Raw genomic sequence first — 20250 nt, forward strand, 5'->3', positions numbered from 1 at the left:
TAATACAGTAATAAAGTAATACTTAACGTCCTGTCATTCAATGACAGGATGTTAAGTCGACACAATTTTAAACTATGACAACCACTGTTATTTTGTATTACTTTACACAAACAAAGCCAAACGACAAATAAGTTTTATAAATAAGATTATAACATAAAATAAAAAAATTTTTTAGTTCCTGATGATGGAATTTTATTCTGAAGATCTTAAACATATATATAGAAGAATTATTGGTGAGTTGGTTTTTAATTATTAATATTATAATTATTATTAATCAGTATTATTCTCACAACCATGAGAATAACACACTGTGCATGGGTCCAGGGGAGTGAAGCCCTCTGGATAAATGTAAATGGAAATCGAAGCAAATTCTGCTGCAGATGTCCAGGGCACCCTAGTCCCTCTGGCAAATTGGGAATGGCGAGAGAAGTGAGCTCTATGGCCATGGGAGGGGTAGGCCCTGAGTTGGCTCCAGGATTCACCAGGGCTGATCTGAGCCCTGAGAGTCCAGCCTAGACAGGCTGGCTAGTATATATACATATATATACACATATATAGTGTATCACAAAGTTCTCCCAAGATTTTCATCATAATCTACTCTATTCATGAAAATAATGGAAAAGGTTCATGTAAACATATGTCCTAAAATGCTCATTTGCAAGTTATGGTTAGTGAAGGATTTTGCTCGAATTTCAGTTACACCGGTGAAATAAGGTCATACTGAAATTTTTAGGATGTTAATAAAGGAGCAGAATTAGTGATTTCTTACAGCTTTTGACTTGAAAAATCGAATAAAATTGGTCCCAGAACCATATTTGCAGATATTTGTAAGATATTAGAAAACTAATAAATTGGGGTAAAAACCTGTTTGTTATGTTTGACATAAATAACTTTGTTAAATGAGTAATAGACACATAAAGCTTTTAAACAAAACTTGTAGAGAATTTAATTCTAAATAGAATGTAGTACAATAAAACACTAATTTTGTCCCATAACTTACATCCTAAAAATGTCACCTCATTTCCCCCGAGTAACTGAAATCTGAGCAAAATCTTTCACTATCTATTACTTGCAAACAAAACTTTTAGGATGTACGTTTATATGATCTTTTTCCATTATTTTAATGAATAGAATAGGTTATGAAAGTCTTGGGAGAACTTCATGATACACTTTGTATATATACTTACAATATGTATGCTATTTTATGTCATATATACAACACTATTATTTTGTAATTTCTTTTAACACTTTATTTTCTCATCGAAGCTTAATTTATAGTTAAACTTTATATGAAAATTTAATCCCTACTTGTGATTGAAAATACTTGCTCAATTTCCCAATACAAATAAATCTTAATGAAAATTTAAAAGTGTTCTTTTTGAATTTCTTGATAAATATGGTTTTAATCTTCTAAACAGCAATTTCTTATATTAGTTACAAAATTGTTTATCCCTGTTAAAAATTCATTTTGTTACAACTGGTGGAGAAGGAAATAGTTTTTTTTTAAATACTCACTGTTGATAAAATAATTACCAAATCAAGCTGAAATTTGATTAGGGTAAAGATAAAAGTGTATATATTAACTGTGCATCTTTCAGAATTATTTTATAGAGCTCAGAAATGCATGTACTAAAAATGGTGTCAAAAACTGCAGCTTTCTAGAAATGTAAATTCTTGTTGAATAAACAAGTTTTTAATAAAATAATGCGAAACAGAAGAGGGTTTAATTTTGTCCCTATTATGTTTTTTTCTTCTAATTTGTTAGTTACAGTGGCGAGAGCTCAACCTCAGATGTCTTCTTTTGTTAATCAGACTGTAGTTCTTCTTAGCAATTTATTTAATTAAAGGTACTGTCATTAACTCTATGTAATTAAATTTATCACTAAAATCATTATCAGAAAGTATTTATTTTGATTTTGTCATATTTCATAAGTATGTAATGTAGCACAAGCAGTTGTATCTGAATTACATCATAAACTATGCATAAAAGATATTGAATGAAATAGATTAAATAACTGTTTTGCTATATTTTAAAATATTCTTATTTATTGTTTGTAGAGTTATTGTGTTCTTTTCCACAGCAATAAATCATACGGCAGTCATAAAAACAGACCATTCAAAGATGAGAGTCATAAAGGCAGCCTTGAGAGTCTAGATGGTGAAGAAAAGAAGGATTCAAGTAAAGAAGATCTTGATCATGAACCTGGTACGTATTAACTTTGCTGTTACTGAGGTGATATATAATTCAGTTTTTATAACTTTGACAGGTTAAATTTCATTAATTATTTTCTATATTTGAACTCTTTCCTATTAAATCTTCCATCAGATATTAATTCTGTTGAGGAAGATGATCACATTTATATTGTTCAGTATATAAAAATACTTTGTAGAAGGTTACAGTACATCATCAATCAAAATTTGACTCATACAACACATTTTGAATGTATGTTTATAAGTCTGACTGTGACAAGATTGATCCTGCTATTTGGTCTCAGGGTGTTTTGTTAGCGCCATTCTGTGGGAAACCTAGAGAACTCCAAATACCAAGAAGATGGTTTTCAGTATACCTTTGGATTTAGACCAATCCCAGACAACATGGTAATAGGAATTTCTATCTATTACTAGAATATTAGAGGGCTTCACACTAAGAGTAGTGAAGTTTTTCTCTCTGTAGTTGGCTCCGGTCATGTTATTATTGCTCTATCAGAGAATTGGTTAGGTGAGCACCATATGAATTTTGATTTATTTCCTGAATTGTTCACTGTTTTTAGGGCTGTTAGAAATTATGGTAGAGTCACCCATCAAGGCGGTTGTATTTTACTGGCTATAGATAGAAGCATTAAATGTTTTCAGAGAACAAATCTCGAGTTGGTTAATGAGATGGTATGGATCAAAGTTCCCTTTTCACTTCTAAACCACTATTTTTCTCTGTTTTTATCTTCTATAATTTTGTGAAATTATTTAAATATCTTTTTGATATTACTGGATGTTCTGTATTATGATGTAATTGTTTTGGATGATTTCAACTCTCCTGGAATTTCATGGAAATCTAGGACTTATCATCATAATGTTAATTATTATTCTAAATGCAGAGCGACATCCATTTTCGAATTTGGTGATCTCACTGGTCTTGATGTGGTATCCTATGAGGATGAAGATTTTATCATGAATCAATCTATTCTTGACCTAGTTCTAGACAATGTTGCTATTGTTTTAAATTTTTACATTGATCCTCTGCTTAAAATAGATCAGCTTCATCCGCTGTTTACAGTCAAGGAATTTCAGTTCATCAATTTGGATGCACTCAGAGCCATAAGGAATTAGTCATATGATTACCTGAGTCTCTGTGCTGAAATTTTTAAAAATAGCTTGGAGTAATGTTTCATTTAATATGAATGTTGACACAGCAGTAGTCAAGTTACAATACAATAATACAAGTTACGATATAATTGTTAAATCCATTAACAATAATGATCCTGTTGTTGAATTCCGTACCAGCAATTTTCTGATTTGTTTCTCTAAAAATCTTATTAACCTAATTAAAATGAAAAAGAGGGCACACTCTTGCTTCAAACGTTGTGGCCTTACTGATAATTTTGAGCAATTTTCAATTTTGAGGAGATTAGTCTAGCATATCCTCTGGCAGGATAAGTTGATTTACACTCAACGGTGTGTGAGTGAATTTCACAGCAAGCCTTTCAATTTTTGGAAATTTTTCATGAAAAATAAGGCTGATAATAACCATGCTGTTGCTTCAATTGCTGAAGGTGAAGTCTTGATGGATTCTAGGGCAGTGTGCAAGGCATTTGAAGCATCATTTCAAATCAGCCTACCAGAAGTTTTACATTGTTGACGGAAAACCTTTGTTAGAATTTTCTGCTTTAAATGTCTTGGAACTTACATTTCCTTCTATTTTGGCTAGTGACATCATGACTGAAATAAAAAAGATCAGTTGGAAGTCTGCTGTAGGTATTGATGGGTTACCAGCATTCATAATTAAAGGCATTGGTGACACCATCACTCCAGTTCTTGCATTTATTTTTTCCTGAAGTTTCGCAAGCGGTTCTTTCCCCACCACCTGATAAAAAAGCCTTGGTCACTCCAATCCCCAAGCCGAAGATAACTTTTATGCAGAATCACCGTTCCATATCAGTCCTTCCTACTACATCTGAAATCTTGGAGAGAATTGTCTTTGGACACATTCTTTCATCGATGCAGGACAGTTTCAGAAAGGGCCAATCAACATCATCCAATCAGGCACCATTCTTGGCAACTACAGACTCTGCAGTTCACCAGCAAAAACAAATAGATGTAGTATACTTTGATATGCAAAAAGCCTTTGATAAAGTGATACATCACTTGCTGCTTCAAAAGTTGCCCAACTTTGGATTTAGTATGCAGTACGCCAACCAGATAAGATCTTATCTTCAAGATAAAACTTTCTTGGTGAGTTATGCTGGCAATATTTCTCATTCTTTTTCTATGTCTTTCGGGGTTCCCCAAGGGTCAAATCTTGGCCCCTTCTGTTTCTTTTATTCATTAATGCCTGATGCAGACAATTTAAAATTATGTAGTATAACATGGCATTATATTTTACAAAATAATATTAATAACATTTGTGACTGAGCATAGACCAACTTTATGCCTCTAAACATGGAAAACACTCAGGTTGTTTTATTCTCAAGAAAGACTTCCACCTCTTACTACAGTTATGGCATTGGTGATGTAAGTATAAATAGAGTAAATATATGAAATGAGATACTAAGGAATCTTGTTTGATGATAAGCTGCTATTAGTGAAACACTTTGAGAAGATCTCTTACAATTGATGGCATGTAATTTTAGAAGTGTGAACACCTGCGTTCTTCTGTACAAATCAATTGTGAGATCTCATCTTGAATATTGTACAGACATCTGGAATTGTGACCAAGAATACACCTCTATTGGTATCCATCAACAATTTGACGTTCCAGTTTTAATTGGTAGAAGATGTCTCTGGGATGCCCTATATTTTTATCATCTGCTGTGCAGCAAATCTTTCCAAGAATCAGATTTCCAGATTCATGTACTTTGTTCCATATTAAGGAATCAAAGATTGTTCTTATATTATTGAAGGTCTGATCTATCACATAATGAGCGATCTAAAGTAGTCAATACTTCCAATGAGGAATTTGACTTTTCTCAGTTAAATGAAAGAAATTAGAAGTAAAATTAAGGAAATCATATGCTTGTAAGTAATATGCCCTGTGTTGATTGGTTCCCTGTACAGTAAGTCCTCGACTTATGCAAGTTCAATTTATACGAATTCACGTTAGCACGATTTTGTTGTACACATGTTCTGTAAGCTTACTATATGATTGCCAAATTTATTTCTACTACATAATCATTAATTTGTATGTACAGTTACTGTACTTCTAGGAATTGGGGTTCAGCTTATTACTGTTAGTACTGTACATACTGTTAATACAATGATTCCAAGAATCATCACTTCTATTGCTTATCTTATGGAACACTGTCTTATTCATTGCTCTTGAATAAGCCATTTTCCCTCCCTATTTTTACATTGGAATGTTGATTTATAAAATTTAATTGTGCTACAAGAAAACAATTTGCCGGTCTTTTATTTCTTGTTTTTTTTTTTTGTTACTGTGCATACAATATGAGTGAAAATAAAACTTTAAATAAAAGGAAAGCGATTACTCTAAAAGAAAAGTTATATGTTTTTAAAAGATATGAAATCGGTGAAAAAATAAAGGACTTGAAAATATTGACTGGGCTTAGTCATTCAATACTTCAGACAATTAGGGACAATTCTGAAAAAATAAAAGAAGCCTCTGCTATGCAAATGAAGACTGCTAGAGTTTCAGTGATTCGACCTGCAATTATGGAAAAAATGGAAAAGATGTTAAGCACATGGAAATCAAGAGAATGTGCCCGTTTCTATGCAGGTAACTGAAGAAAAAGCCATTACCATTTATGACTTGTTAAAATGTGATGCAGAATCAAAAACGTTTATTTATTACCAGCAATGGATGATTCCAAAAATTTAAGGATAATTATAGTTTCCACAGTTTGAAACTAACTGGGGAAGTCACACCTGCTGATAAAGAAGTTGTTGAAAATTTTCCAATAATTTTAAAGAAAATTGTTAATGAAGAAAGTTACAAGCCCAGACAAGTGTTTAATCTAGACAAAACTGAGCTCTTTTGGAAACATATGCACAGCCATACATTTCTTTCAGTCAAAGAGAAGTCTGCTTCAGGTTTCAAGCAGCAAAAGATCAGTGTATAATTTTATTAGGCTCTAATGCTGCCAATGATTTAAAATTAAAACCTTTAGTTATTTATCTTTCTAAAACTCCAAGGGCATTAAAAGGCATATCAAAAACAGAACTGTCAGTTTACTGGAAATCAAATAAAAACGGTTGGGTTACAATCGTTTTATTTCAAGATTATTTTACTAATTTACTCATTTCTGAATTGAAAGCATACTGTGAGAGAGAACAAAATATTAATTTTAATTGATAATGAGCCTGGTCATCCACAAACACTTAAAAAAATTAATGATAACGTTAAGGTATTGCTCTTGCCCCCCCCCCCCACAACTACATCTCTAATTCAATCTTTAGATCAGGGTGTTATTAAAGCCTTCAAAAGCTATTATCTGTGTAGATCACTTAAGAAAGTGATCCAAGTACTCGATTCAAAAGAAAGAGAAAATGTTACACTTTCTGGAAAACTTTTAATATCATAATGTCTGTTGATATAGCAGATTCCTGGGATGAAGTAACAAAGAGTTGCTTGAATGGAGTATGGCAAAGAATTTGACCTGAAGTAGCTCTAACACATTTACCAAGTGAAGGTATAACAAATCCAGTAGTTGATAAAATTGTTGGATTAGCAAATGCACTTGGGTTGATGTGTAGATCAAGAAAACGTTTATGAACTAATCGAATCCCACAATCAAGAATTATCTAATGAAGATCTTATAGAGTTGCTTAATAGTGAAGAAACAGAAGATAACACTCAGGTAGCTGAGCAAAAGAAAAAAACATTTATTAGCTAATTATTAATTGACTATTAGCGGAATGGCTAAAGCAGTTGAAAATCTGAAAGGCTACTTTGTTAATTTGTTGAAAAAAATCCCGACTAAGAAAGAAGTGTTAAAGTTTTAAGGCTAATAAGGAGGTAAATGTTTGTTATGCTGAAATTTTAAACTAGAGATGACGCTGCCTAAATCAAACGACCTTAGATTCGTTCTTCAAGAAAACAATATGAAAGCCCATGAATGTGATGGATACGTACGTGAATTATTTTAACAGGAGAAACTGTTGAATATACTAGTGTTAGTGATTTTTTAAAAATTTAAATCATAAAAACACTGTTATTTTTTTCACTAATTATATTATTAAATATGTACAGTACATATTATGGTTAACAAGTGTTGTAGCATTAACAATTAAAAGTAAGTTTTTATTGTATTATTGTTTTATATTTTTAAGACTGATTATTTCACTTATATTCAGGTCTTCCTTCCATATTAAAGTACTGTACTGTACGTATATTAAATTCAGTTTTTATGCATATACCGAGTTCTTTAACGTAACCCAAACAGCCCAGTTTATGCGAATTTCACATTATGCGACGAATTTGCACAACGTATCCCCACGTTAAGTCAAGGTCTTATCTGTATTTATTATCCAAGGCAAGGCATAATAACAGACATTTATTATATCAATATAGTTTGTGCAGCTGCCTTTTCTGCTTTAATGTGTTAAATAATGGTTCTATTTGTTTTCTTTTTTCAAATTACAGTCAGAAATTGCTTAATGCCTTATTATGATTTATTTTTGAACATCGTGTAATAATATGAAAAAATTATATTTGTTATGCCTTGTTTATTTTTTTACTTTTTGAAGTTTAAGGGACATCAACTACTGTGGTCATTAACTCCTTTCCTCATCAAAGAAAAAAAGAAAAAAAAGAAATATTTCTTTCCCTCCCAGGTTAAAACATCAGCGACATAATCAGTAGACTAGTCTTTTCATAACAGATCATCCAAAAATGTACTTGTCAAGGAATATTGAAACTCCATAAGAAACACAATATGACAAAGGTGTAAAAGGTCCTTGCCACTTAAAACTAACACACTAAAAAACATTTTAAAAAACTTTTTAAAAACACACCATTTACAACTAAATTTTTAAAAAAATTTCAAATGCCACGATCTCACACGAATATTAAAAAATCATATTTTTCATTATAAAATTTCTAAAAGCTAATAGAAACTGTCTCATCCTTTAATGCTATTGCCTAGGTTTACCCTTAGGCTATCTTTTTTCCACCTTCCTGAAGGCCTCGATGTCAAACTCAAGGGTGTGTCAGAGGCCTCAAAGATGGATTTTTCTGATTGTTCGCAATAGTTTACAAAGGTCTTCTGCTGCTGACATCAGATGATACCAGCTCTGATGGTGCAGCCAGCAGTACATCAGAGACTAGTCTCGATGCACTCCCTGCTAGAATATGTGGGGTGGTAGAAGTGTTCACCCTCTTTTGTAAAATGCCTTCAGAGGCTCTATTGATGGTCTTTTGAAATCTTTTTCTCCTAACATCTTTACTTCTAGCTTCTCAGTTCCCTTAATGGAGATTTTCTTGATCTGAACTTTGATTTGCATTTATTTGACTCAAATTTTCTCTCAGCTTAAGTACTGATATCACATCTCCTGTTTTAAAGAAAGCTGCAGGAGCAACTGGGGCTGTAGCAGTCTGAGCATAGGACGTAGTCTTTGGAGATCTACTAGTCATAGTTTTCTTTGCATCATAATAGCTGAGCTTCTGTACAGTGTTCACTTCCTAGATTGCTACTCCTTGTTTATAAACTGGACATTTTGGCGATCTTGCTTAGTTGTGTCCAGGTGGATTCCTGCACAGGTCATCATAGTGCAACTGTTCACTACAACCGCAGAATTGTTTCCTTGTACATTGCTCTTCTGTTTGTGTTTAAATTTCTGGCACCTGAAACACCACAGCGGAGTTGGGATGAATGGATTAATATTTAATCAATGAAAACCAGCTTTTATATTCTCCAACACTTGGATCAGTTGAATGTCAGGACATGCAATGCGCAAGGTACAAATTTTCCATTATGTTGTGTGATCAATCTGCAACATGCAACGACTCCTTATGAATGAAGCTCAATGATTTCTTCATCTGTGCAGCTTAGCAGGTCTCTACACACAACAACATCCTTGGAAGTATTTAATGTACTATGTGGTACAACTTCAATGTAAGGGCTAATCTTCGAAAAATCACCTTCCTTCCTCTTGATTACAAGATATTTAGGCATTGGTTCGTCATTTTTCAGTTGAAACTTGATTCAGTCCTTTTTTCCAAAACTCTGCACACAAAAACGAGAGCACTCCTACCTTGCACTTCCAAGAGGTTCTCCAAGAAGAGGGTTTTTACATGGACCCTCTGCCATGAAAACTGTAGAAGTAGAAATATTCATTAACTGGAGTGTCACCAGTGAATACATTGTAAGGTGCAGGTAGAGAGACAGTTGGGCATTCCCTGGATCATAGATCCTGTCTGGATTCTGCCAGTCAGCTGCCTCCACATATGTAACCCAGGCCAGGGAGTCAGGTACTTCCTGACCCATGATAAAGACTTCCCAAGGTTTGCACATAGCAGTAAGGGCTTTGATACCCTTACTGATAGGACAATTCCTGCCAAGGGCTCAAGTGATTGACTCACCTGAGTAGCACAAGACTTCTGCAGAGCTAAGCTCACAGCAGCCCACCCTCAACCCGGCTCCACCAACTGGGAAAAGGGATAGGCTTTCCCTGTTCTCACTCTGCCCAGCGCTGGCAAAACAGTTCACAGTTGTGTCTCCCAGCTCCGCTGCAATAAGCGAAACCAAAAAGCACAACCGCAACACCAACTTGGACAGCTCAAGATCGCCAATATCATACTCCACAAGGGAGCTCCTGAACAAGACCATTGCCTCATTGGCCGACATAAGTGGCAATACTGAAGTACAATGCCATCTTGTTGCCCACCCCAGAAGTATGCATAGATGTTATTGCATGGACATGGGGTTGGGTTTGTCCGAGGCATTATATTTTCTTTCAGGTTTTAGGAGCTTTGACTGCTATGGTCATTAACCCCTTTCTACATCAAAAAAAAAGAGAATACTTCTTTTAGACCTGGATCAAAACACTAACAATATAGTCAGAAGACTAGTCTTGTCAAAAATAGTTCATCTGAAAAAGGCTGCAAGGATATCAAAACTCTAAATATATACAAGATTATAAGGGTTAAAGTGCCCTTGCCACTTAAAAACTAACACTTCAAAACACGTTAAAAAACACTATAACACAAATATTTTCTATTGAAATATTTTCAATAAGACATTAAATCAATAATTTATTCAAACATGCATAAGAATCTTTCGTAAAATCTATCACGTAGATTTACCCTTAAACCAGTGTTCCTCAACTTGTGGGGCGTGCCTTCCTACGGGGGTTGATAACACTAAATGGGGGACGCGAGCATATCGAAAAGAAAATATTATTAAAAATATTTGTTAATTTACTGAAAGGAAACCAAAACAAAACGCATTCTGACAAAATAAATAATAGAATACACATTTACACTTATAAATAGCAATTTATCAGTACTGCACAATGTATTTAATAATTAACTTATCAATACTAAATTAAAAACAAATTTAATAATTATTAGTGACTCCCTTGGGCCTGTCTTGCAGAGCAAAGTTTTTTGAAGGTTGGTTTAATATTAGAAATAGACACTGATTTCTTTTTTTATATTTAGCTAAGCTCTATATTTTGTCTTCAAAGCAGCCACCGCAGAAAATTCAGTTTCGCAAAGGTAGGATGTTGGAAATGGTAATAGTATAAGAAATACTTTTGTTTACAGTACAGAAGACTTAGCATTCACTCCTACACAAAATTCAAAGAATGATTTATTACTAAATTGTCTTTTGATTTTGCCATAAAGTCTATGAAAATTTCTTCTTCAGTAGTTGAGCTCTTCAGGAGTATTTTGAAATGGATCCCTAACCCACTCGTAACTTGCTACCAAGTTGCCATCAAGTTGACTAAGTAGCTCATTTCTATCACAAATAAACCACATCGAAACTTCTTGTCCTCCAGTTGGTTTTCTTTTTCTAGAAAAATGGAGATTTCATCTCATAATTCATAATACGTTGCAAAAATTTCCCACTGATAACCATCTTACCTTGGAATAAAATAGTAATGCTGAATGTACTGCACTCATATCATTACAAAGTGCAGAAAAGATTCTTGATTCTAGGGGTCTCATTTTTATATAATTTAATACGATTACAATCATCGTTAATACAATATTCAGATCAGGACTCATTTCTTTGGAAGTCAGAACTTCTTTTGAAGTCAGTGTGTATCCAAACACACTGTGGAGATTTTTGTTTCACAAGTGCTTGTATACTTTCGAATCTTCCAGACACTGAACAAACACCATCAGTGCAAATTCTGATAAATTTTTTCACTCTATCTTTGCCTCATTTATAAAATCATTTCAGACAGCAGATAATGCGAGTGCTGTTGCTTTGATTTCTATTGGTTTGCAGAAAAGTAGTTCTACTCCTGACATACCTTCACAAAATCGAGCATAGGTAATGAAATGAGCCTCTTTATCTATCTGCCTTATCAAGTTGAATAGAAAACAATTTGTCAGGCAACATCCCGAAAAGCTGGTGCGGTACATCTTTAGCTATATCACCAGTTTGACGAGCAACAATATCATTTGATAGAGGTATGGACTGCAATTTTTTGGCAAAATTATCTTCAGACATAGTTTTTACAATCGCAATTGCAATTGGCAAAATAAGCTCCTCACCAATGGTGTGAGGCGTTTTACATCTGGCTATTTTATATGTAACTTGTAAGAGGCAAGTAAAATTTTTTCGTTCACTTTTTTTTAAAATTATGTTTCCTTTTCATACAATTCTAATTTTTATTCAAAGAATTCTCAGGGTTTGTTAACGTACTCACTATTGGAAGCGTTTCCAAATATCATTTAAGTTTGTTAGGTCTCATGCTGTCTTCTGCTAAAAGTTTTGGGCAAATGACATACAGGGGTCTTTCCTCTTCATTTACTTAAGTACTGGTAAACCCAAAATTTAAGTATTCTTGAGAATATTTTCTTGATTTTATTTTTGGAACCACGCTCATCTGTACACTTGTTGATGCTTCACTACTGTCTAATGCTCGCTCATGCCCACTTAAAAATTTATCCATGATTCTGTATAAATGTACTGCCATGAATATTTAATACCATGAATTGGAATTAACCCACAAATTACAACATACACATTCACGATAGATTCGATACCAGTAGAAGGTTCGACTCGACTGGGACTGCCTGGAATTAAACAAGATGCAGCATTTATACACGTTCACGCAGACATTCCAGAATGTTCTAGACAAATCAGAACTTCTTGTGAATCCGCAAGAATTTATGATGTGATGGAAGTAAGACAGAGAGCAATAGAGAAGCTTCGATTCTGGTTTTGTCAATGCAGCGAATCAGTGTTGCCAAAATTTACTTATTCTGTGTATTTTGTAAGGTTTGTAATTGTGGTCATAGTGTAACTTTAGGGTCAAAATACATTATTAATGTATACATTGTTATTGTATGAAAGGGGGATCACAATGAAAATTATGATTGAAAATTGGGTTGTAAATACTGAAAGGTTGAGAAACGCTGCCTTAAGCCATCATTTACTTATTCCTTTTTCCATTTATCAAAATGCCTCATCTTTGAATTCCAGGATATCAGAGGCTTCGGAGATGGATTCTTCTGATTCTCTGTCAGTATCAGATGATTCCAGCTCTGACTGTGCGGTCACTAGTGCATCAGAGTCCAGACTTGATAATGCTTGTGGAGCAGCCGAAGTGTCCGCCTTCTCATTTAGAGGCCTCCATGCCTTTGGAGACTCCATTTTTTTTTGTTCTAAATCTTCTTTTACCAATAGCTTTATCTCTGGTTTTGCAGCTCCCTGAATAGATATTTTTTCAACATGAACTTTTACTTTTGAAATAGTTGGTTCAGGTTTTCTTCAGTTTTTGCTTCATTTTGCTTCACTTTACTACTAGATGTAGGTTCATGCCTAGACTTTATGGAGTTCTTTTCATCAAAAACATTTGCTTTCTCCTGTGTTGGTTTTTGACTATTTCCTCGTAGACGTCAATTTTTTATTGATTATATGTTCGACCATGTTTGCTAGAACCAGTGCTATTTCAGAGATTATGTTCTTTGAAGCTACAGAGCCTGCAGCAACCTGCGCATATGATGCAACCTTTGGCATTCTACTGAGCACAATTTTCCTAACTTCTAAGTATTGTCCAAGCTAACCTGTTGTATTATCATCACTTCCTGAATAGCTACTTCTTCCTTGTAAATCAGACAATTTCAGGGTCTCGCAGTTTGGTGTCCATGACAAATGACATATAAGTGGGTCATCAGGATGTAATGGCTCACCACAAACGCAGATATGTTTCCTGGTGCATCTTGCTACTGTATGGCCAAATTATTGACATCCAAAACATCGCACTGAAGTCACAATAAAAGGATATACATCCAACTTACGAAATCCTGCTTTTATTTTCTTCAGACCCTTAAATTTATTTAAGGTCAGGATATGCGACATAGAGGAAACAACTTCTCCATTTTGTCATCTATACTATCATCAACTTGCAACAACTCCTTGGACATATAACTCTTTGATGATTTCCACTTTAGCGCAGTTCAATAAGTCTATACACAACACCTTTTGAGATATTTAATGTGCCATTTGGCATGACCGCTACATCTAGTGCTCCAATTTTTTTAGCTTTTAGTACTGTGATGATTGTATGTCATTCTCCATTTCTACAAACAGTCCAATCATGGTCTTCCTAACATCCTTTTTCTATTCCTCGAGTGGCTAACGTGGTGCATCGAGCTATCACAAATGGAGTGATTTTACCAAAATCTCCTTCCTTTCCTCTAATAACCAAATATTTTGGTATCACTGGAGCACTGAGTTAATTATATGCCCGTACATGCACCTTTTAAAAGTTCTAGGACCTGCTGTCGCACCCTGAGCCTGCAAAGGTCCCTAACAGTTTTTTCAAGCTCTGTTGCAGTTTCTTGGACTTGTGCAGAAAATGACCTCTGTTGATCAACCCAGATGCCCAGCTACTTGATTTGGGTCTGTGGTATCACCTGATGATCCTCCACTGAAATGGTAAGTTCGTTAATTCTCCTCCTCCCTGTCAGCAACACCAGTTTAGTTTTTTCCAGTTAGACAGTCAATTTTCTCACCTCACGCCAATTATAAATCATACAGATGGATTCATTGGCCAACTCTGCCACACATTCCTCGGTACGTGCCGTGAGCAGCATGGCCAAATCATCAGCAAACGTTATTGGGGTCACCCTATTAGGAAAGTCCAACCAGAGCACCCTGTCACAAACAAAGATCCACAACGAGGGACTCAGCACAGACCCCTGGAGGACCCAGCCAGTGATGTGGAACCGTAATTTTCGATTCTCAGTTCTTTGAATCAAGAGTCCTTTCATGCAGATAATTCTAAATGAGACGTCTTAGATAGCCGCTAATACTTCATAGCACCTAAAATACAGTGCTCCACCCGAGAGAATTAAACGCATTTCTAATATCTAGCACTTTCAGGGCTGGTGTCCTTCTTGTCCTCCCGAGACGGCTACGTCCGCCAGAGAAATAACCTTCCTTATTGCATCCACCGTCGATAGCCCCTAGCGGAAGCCATATTGACTATTACTCAGGCTCACTAATGCCTTTATATTATCAATCAAACGCGGCACTATCATGCGTTCCAGTAACCTGCAAACACCATTTATCAAGCAGATCGATCTGTACGCCTCCAGGCCATCAGCTGCTCCTGGCTTCTTAATCAAGATAATACCTGCCTTTTTCTACTATTCGAGGATACATTCTGTGGCCAAGATATGATTCATTACGTTCAGACCGGAACCGAGACGATCTCCACCATGATCCGTATCACTTGTGCCGGAATCCCGTCAGGGCCCGGACTCTTGCGGAGCGTAGTTTTCTTGCCTGCTAAAAGAAGTTCGGCCATTGAGAAGGGTGTAAACTCTTAAACCTCCACTACCTCTCGTATGGGAGCCTGGACTACGGAAACAGAGGCGCCACGCACTCCCGAACCGTTTCCGGTCAACGCCGGTAGCCTACGTCCGAACCGGCCGCACACGATCCTGTAGCCCTTGCACCAGGGATCACGGTCTAATTCTTCTAAGATTTCATTCCAGGCTTTCTTGATCTCATACCGGAATTGATTTCTCGCCTCTATATATACGTGATAAGCATCACGTCTAGTGGCCTGATCATCTCTACGCCTGTTCTCTGATAAGCCCTACGCGCCGTCATATTTCTTCTGCGGTACGCCTCAAGCTCTGCCGTCCACCAATATGGGTGCATGCTTTTTAGGGCGACACACCGTAACTCCACAGCCGCACATTCACTCTTGACCCGAAGTGCAAACTTATCCGTCGAACCGTAATTGAGCTCCCTTCTTTGAATAATCTCCGACATCTAGATCGATATGGCCGGACTCAATCCTCGGGCACTAGGTATTCGAATCACCGCCTCAATCAGTATGGGGCGATGGTCGGACAGACAGTCATCCTCCAGGATTTCCCAGCCCGAAGACAGGCCCGTATATTCCGTCTTCACAAAGGCCAGATCTAGGACGGAGAGAGAAGATCCGAAGTGAACGTGGCTCCTTCCTCGTTGATGCACACAAGGGCCGGGGCACTGGCGGCATGGTCAGCCAAGAGAATACTTCTGGCGGTGTTTCTTTCCCTACCACCAAACTCGGGGGACTTCATGTGGAAGTCCCTTATTATCAGTACATTACGACCCCGATGACACACATCTTCGCTAAGATCATCCAGAAACGAAGTAAAGTTTATCATACCGCTATTCGGGGAGATGTAACAGGAATATACCAGCACCTCACCAAAGTCGGCCCAAATGAATCCTCTTCTGAGACTTCTATCGAGGATAGGGGATCCTGTTGTCAGTGTACCAATGGCAGTCACAACCTCTCTATCCGCTATCCAGGTCGAACCAGACACTGCAGCCGCATTTGGCTCACTTAGGAATACTACGTCCACACCTTAGCGAAGGGCCACATCCCAGCTGAGATCAAGCGACTTTTTACTTCTATTTCTGTTTACTTGAAGTAGCTTCATTTATGCGTTCCACAATAGAACGCCCTGTGGCCCTCCTTACCACAAATTCTGCATGAAGTAGTCTTCCTATATTGGGCTGTTGATGACCCAGACGATCACAACTGAAGCAGAGGTGGGTCCGGTCAACATTCCTGTAATTAGCCGACAAGTGGCTTCTCTCCCAACATCGGTAACATCTATCGTCGTTTACCCTGACGTAAGCCCGGCAGTAGACCCAACCAATTGTAATTCTGGACTGTTAGTTTCAGCGTAGCACGTATAGTTGTAATCAAGATCGCATTCTTTGTATTGCCAAAGGTCGGCCAGATCGAGGAAATCTTACACTCTTCAGACGCCCCTATTGTTTGGACCACCGCATCCATAATTTCTTGTTCTGCAGTGTCCAAGTCAATGTCCTTAGTATGAACAATCTCCCGCTTACCACTCCTCGTCTTAAGGTCGACCTGAAGGTCAGCAGCTTTATTGCGTAGAAGAGTTGTAAGCCCTTCAGCCCTTTTAGCGCCACTCACACGAATAACGAGCTCCTGCTTTGAACCTTGACGCAAGGACAGAACCTCGTCGACCTCGTCTCTTGATACGGATTCCTTCATGTGTTTAAGGAGGTCCGCGTAGTATTTCCCGTTGGCCTTTACAATTACTGTCCCGCTTTCATTAACAGGAGGGGTTCTGAAACCGGCATTCACATTAGCCTGCAGTTTATCATCGGAGGGTGTTACCCCTGAACACGTATGTGACAATTTTCATTACAAAAATGCAAGCCTACCCGCTGGCAAAACAAACATAGGGAATTTAGCCTCTTCAGTTATCTTGCGAATTGCAGTTGTCATGACCTGCAGTGATTGTACCTCCTCCTGAAATGAGTTACAGTATACCGTGTATTTTCTACTAGGGCTGGAAGGGGATTCCGTGCCCCAGAATGTCAATTCCTCTTTGGAAACATCCCCAGCTTGCAATTTCTGTGTCCTGCGTTCAGATGGGTCCGTCATAGCCTGTCAAGCAGCTGCCTAGAAATAGATCACATCTCCTTCCATGGGCACCTCCTTTCCCTCCCCAATACGCTAGAAAGCGTGGGCCACTTCCATGGGCTCCATGGGCCACTTCTTCGTAATCAGGTTAATCAGATCAGAGTCTGACAGATTTCTGGCGATGGTCTCCTTGATATAAGTTGTTTCAAGCACCCCCAAATCCTCGGTTTGAGTTGCCTGATCAATACCGCCTATTGGAGGCGAAATATCGCCCAACAGCACAAACTTTCTGTGCACCTCGCACAACTCCTGTAAATGTTCTGTAATTTACTTCTCCATATCACGTTCCAGATTCTACTATAAAGCTGAGATACATTTACCCAACTGCGAGGTTAGAGCTTCCAGGGCATTCGGAGTCAATTCTTCCTCTTCTGACGAAATCGGCTTGGAGCGCTTTCTCTGACTTTTGCTCTGTTCCCATCGGCACAACTGTCCGCCACAAGTCACCCCCATCACTTTCAGAAGCCGATAACGGCGACAACAGGTGACACTCATCTTTATTGTGACCCCAGTACGACGTGAAGGATCGGATACCGAAGGCTCGCCTGCCGCCAGACCCCTTCCAGCGCTGACTCCGACATATTTTTCCTTCTTCTTGGGCTTTGATTCATATAACTTCAAAAAAAACACTACTATGATGTTCATCACCCGATTCCGCGTTGATCGATACCTCACACGACCAATTTTTTGGTGGGTGGGGTTTTTTTTGGGGGAGGGTAAAATGTATCCCCCAAAAAATCAAATAAATTTTTTTGTCCATAAAATGTGAATAAATTACTAAATAAAATCATATAAGAATTATGAAATTTTAATTGTTATGTACAATGTTATGATAAATAGAAATTTGAGAGTACATGACAATTTTTATCCTGGTTTTCTGTATTGCCTAGCATTTATGTTTGGGAAAGCACTCTCCATGCAACCCCCTGTTACAACTTGCACAAACAGTTCTTGACCTTCCTTTTCTTCCTTCAGAAGTACATACACAACATCTTGACTCCTTTTCTTGCAATTTTCTTAAATCTAGTGCTCTATGAGGATCATCACCTGCATTTTTTCTTGTGGCCATTCAGCTAATAGGCTTTCAATTACCCTCACAGCAAACAGATATCTGGAGACATCTTTCTTCCTTTAATATGTTCTTTATAAGAATGTATGAATTCAACACCATTCTTGACGTGATATTGAATGCTGCATCTTTCCAGTAGCAGAGCACTCTCCTCTAATCCAAATAGGCATACAACATCATGTCAGATCTGTCTATTTCACCTATGTACTGGTTCTATTGATAGCGCATTTCTAGTTCTGTTACTGTCCTTGAGTTCCTTTGTTGACTTACACTATCACCAGCTCAAATTTTACTTGATAATAAGAGGACAGGTGTTCACTGGGAATTTTTTCTCTCAGTATGCACATGCGAGTACTGGACCAGATCTACAGTACATCTTTTCTCCTATTACAAATTTCTTTTTGAATTGCTCTGGTAAAAATTTTCTGTTTTTCCTTACGGTACCAGTAATGTAGCTCCCTAATTTAAAAAGGCTTTCTACAAGTAGTACAGGCATAAATAAGTTGTTCAAAAAGACATGGTAGTCTTTATTCAAATTATTACCCAAGCATAGAAATTTTTGTACAGCACACTATCTTAAGCCATGCCTAGCAGTTTCATTTTTATCCTCTTGGTTTTTTTCACCTTTGTATGTGTAAAGACCAAGGCAGTAATATGATATAGTCACATAACATTCATTTTATTCTCCGGTGGTGGTGGTGTTTGTTTGGCAAGTATTGTAACAGGGACGTGTAACATTTAGTATCAACCAGAATTTCATCTACACTCAGCTGTTAATGTGGTGTGCAGTGATACCTGAATATGTTATTGGCGTGATCTACCAGTGGCTGATATCAGATACACAGATCATAATCAGGATGATCTTGTGCTGGACACTTCTCGCTGTCAACAAGATGAAAGAATTTCATCAGATGCCTGAACTATTATGCAGTAAACATTTTAGCAAACCATGGAAATGACCGAGATGGGGTTGTACTCCACTAAGAAAGCACTGTAGGCCTTCTGTTAAGTTCCATATTTAGTAAGCATGCTATAAAACCTCATTATCTCAGTTGTAACATTTTTCCAGTTTTTATATGGAGCAGACAAAGTAGCAGCATGTTTTATTATAAACTGTTTTGCAGATTGATTGGTTTCACTGGCAATAAGTTACAGTAACGTTAATGTGAAAAATAGATTGAAATAATCCATTTCTGAAGATCCCACTGGTTGCATATGTTTTGGTCTAGGTAGCTCATGAAATAGATATGGTAGAGGCTGTAGTGTTTCAGGCGCTATCACTTCAACGTATTGTGTATCTTCCATTTCATCTTCACTTCCATTTAAAATGTTACCTAGAACATCACTGTCACTTTCAGAACCATTATTTGTGCCACTTGTGTATTCAATACCATTGTACTTGTCAAAATATTTGTGAATATTCACAGATGAATGCCATTGTCAGTAAGTCATCCACTTGGGCTCAGTGTTGGCTCCATTTCAAAAAAAATACACAAAAATGAACAATAACAAACAAAAATCAAACCCTAAAATTAAATAAAAAGAATATGGAAACAATTGCTAAACAAAACTAAGGTTTATATTATAAAATAAATGAGTACAAATAAGTATTAGGTTATGTGCAACGCAGAACAATGTGACTTTCGGAAATGAATGGTAGGTAACGTGACTTTCAATATCGATAATTTTTTGAAACAGCCATCTAAAATTGATTATTATCGATTTACATGTAGAATGAAACATATAGAACCAATATACAACACTCCAGTACAATCTAGTTGCAAATTTAATAAATTAAACGAGACTATATAGAGTACTGATGGATCGGTACCTGGACAGTTCTAGAGGTAACGATAGAA

At 36.8% G+C, this 20250-nt stretch overlaps 1 protein-coding gene across 1 annotated transcript in view; it reads left to right on the forward strand.

Moving 5' to 3' along the window:
* Positions 1–20250, forward strand: part of para (sodium voltage-gated channel paralytic) — a 544951-nt gene that overhangs the window by 421432 nt on the left and 103269 nt on the right. The window contains exon 25 of the mRNA XM_075370553.1: positions 2082–2206. Within this exon, the coding sequence (XP_075226668.1) occupies positions 2082–2206 (125 nt within the window). The remainder of the gene's footprint in view (positions 1–2081; positions 2207–20250) is intronic.

The sequence above is a fragment of the Lycorma delicatula genome, chromosome 1 (genome assembly GCF_047948215.1).
Source record: "Lycorma delicatula isolate Av1 chromosome 1, ASM4794821v1, whole genome shotgun sequence".
Lineage (NCBI taxonomy): Eukaryota > Metazoa > Arthropoda > Insecta > Hemiptera > Fulgoridae > Lycorma > Lycorma delicatula.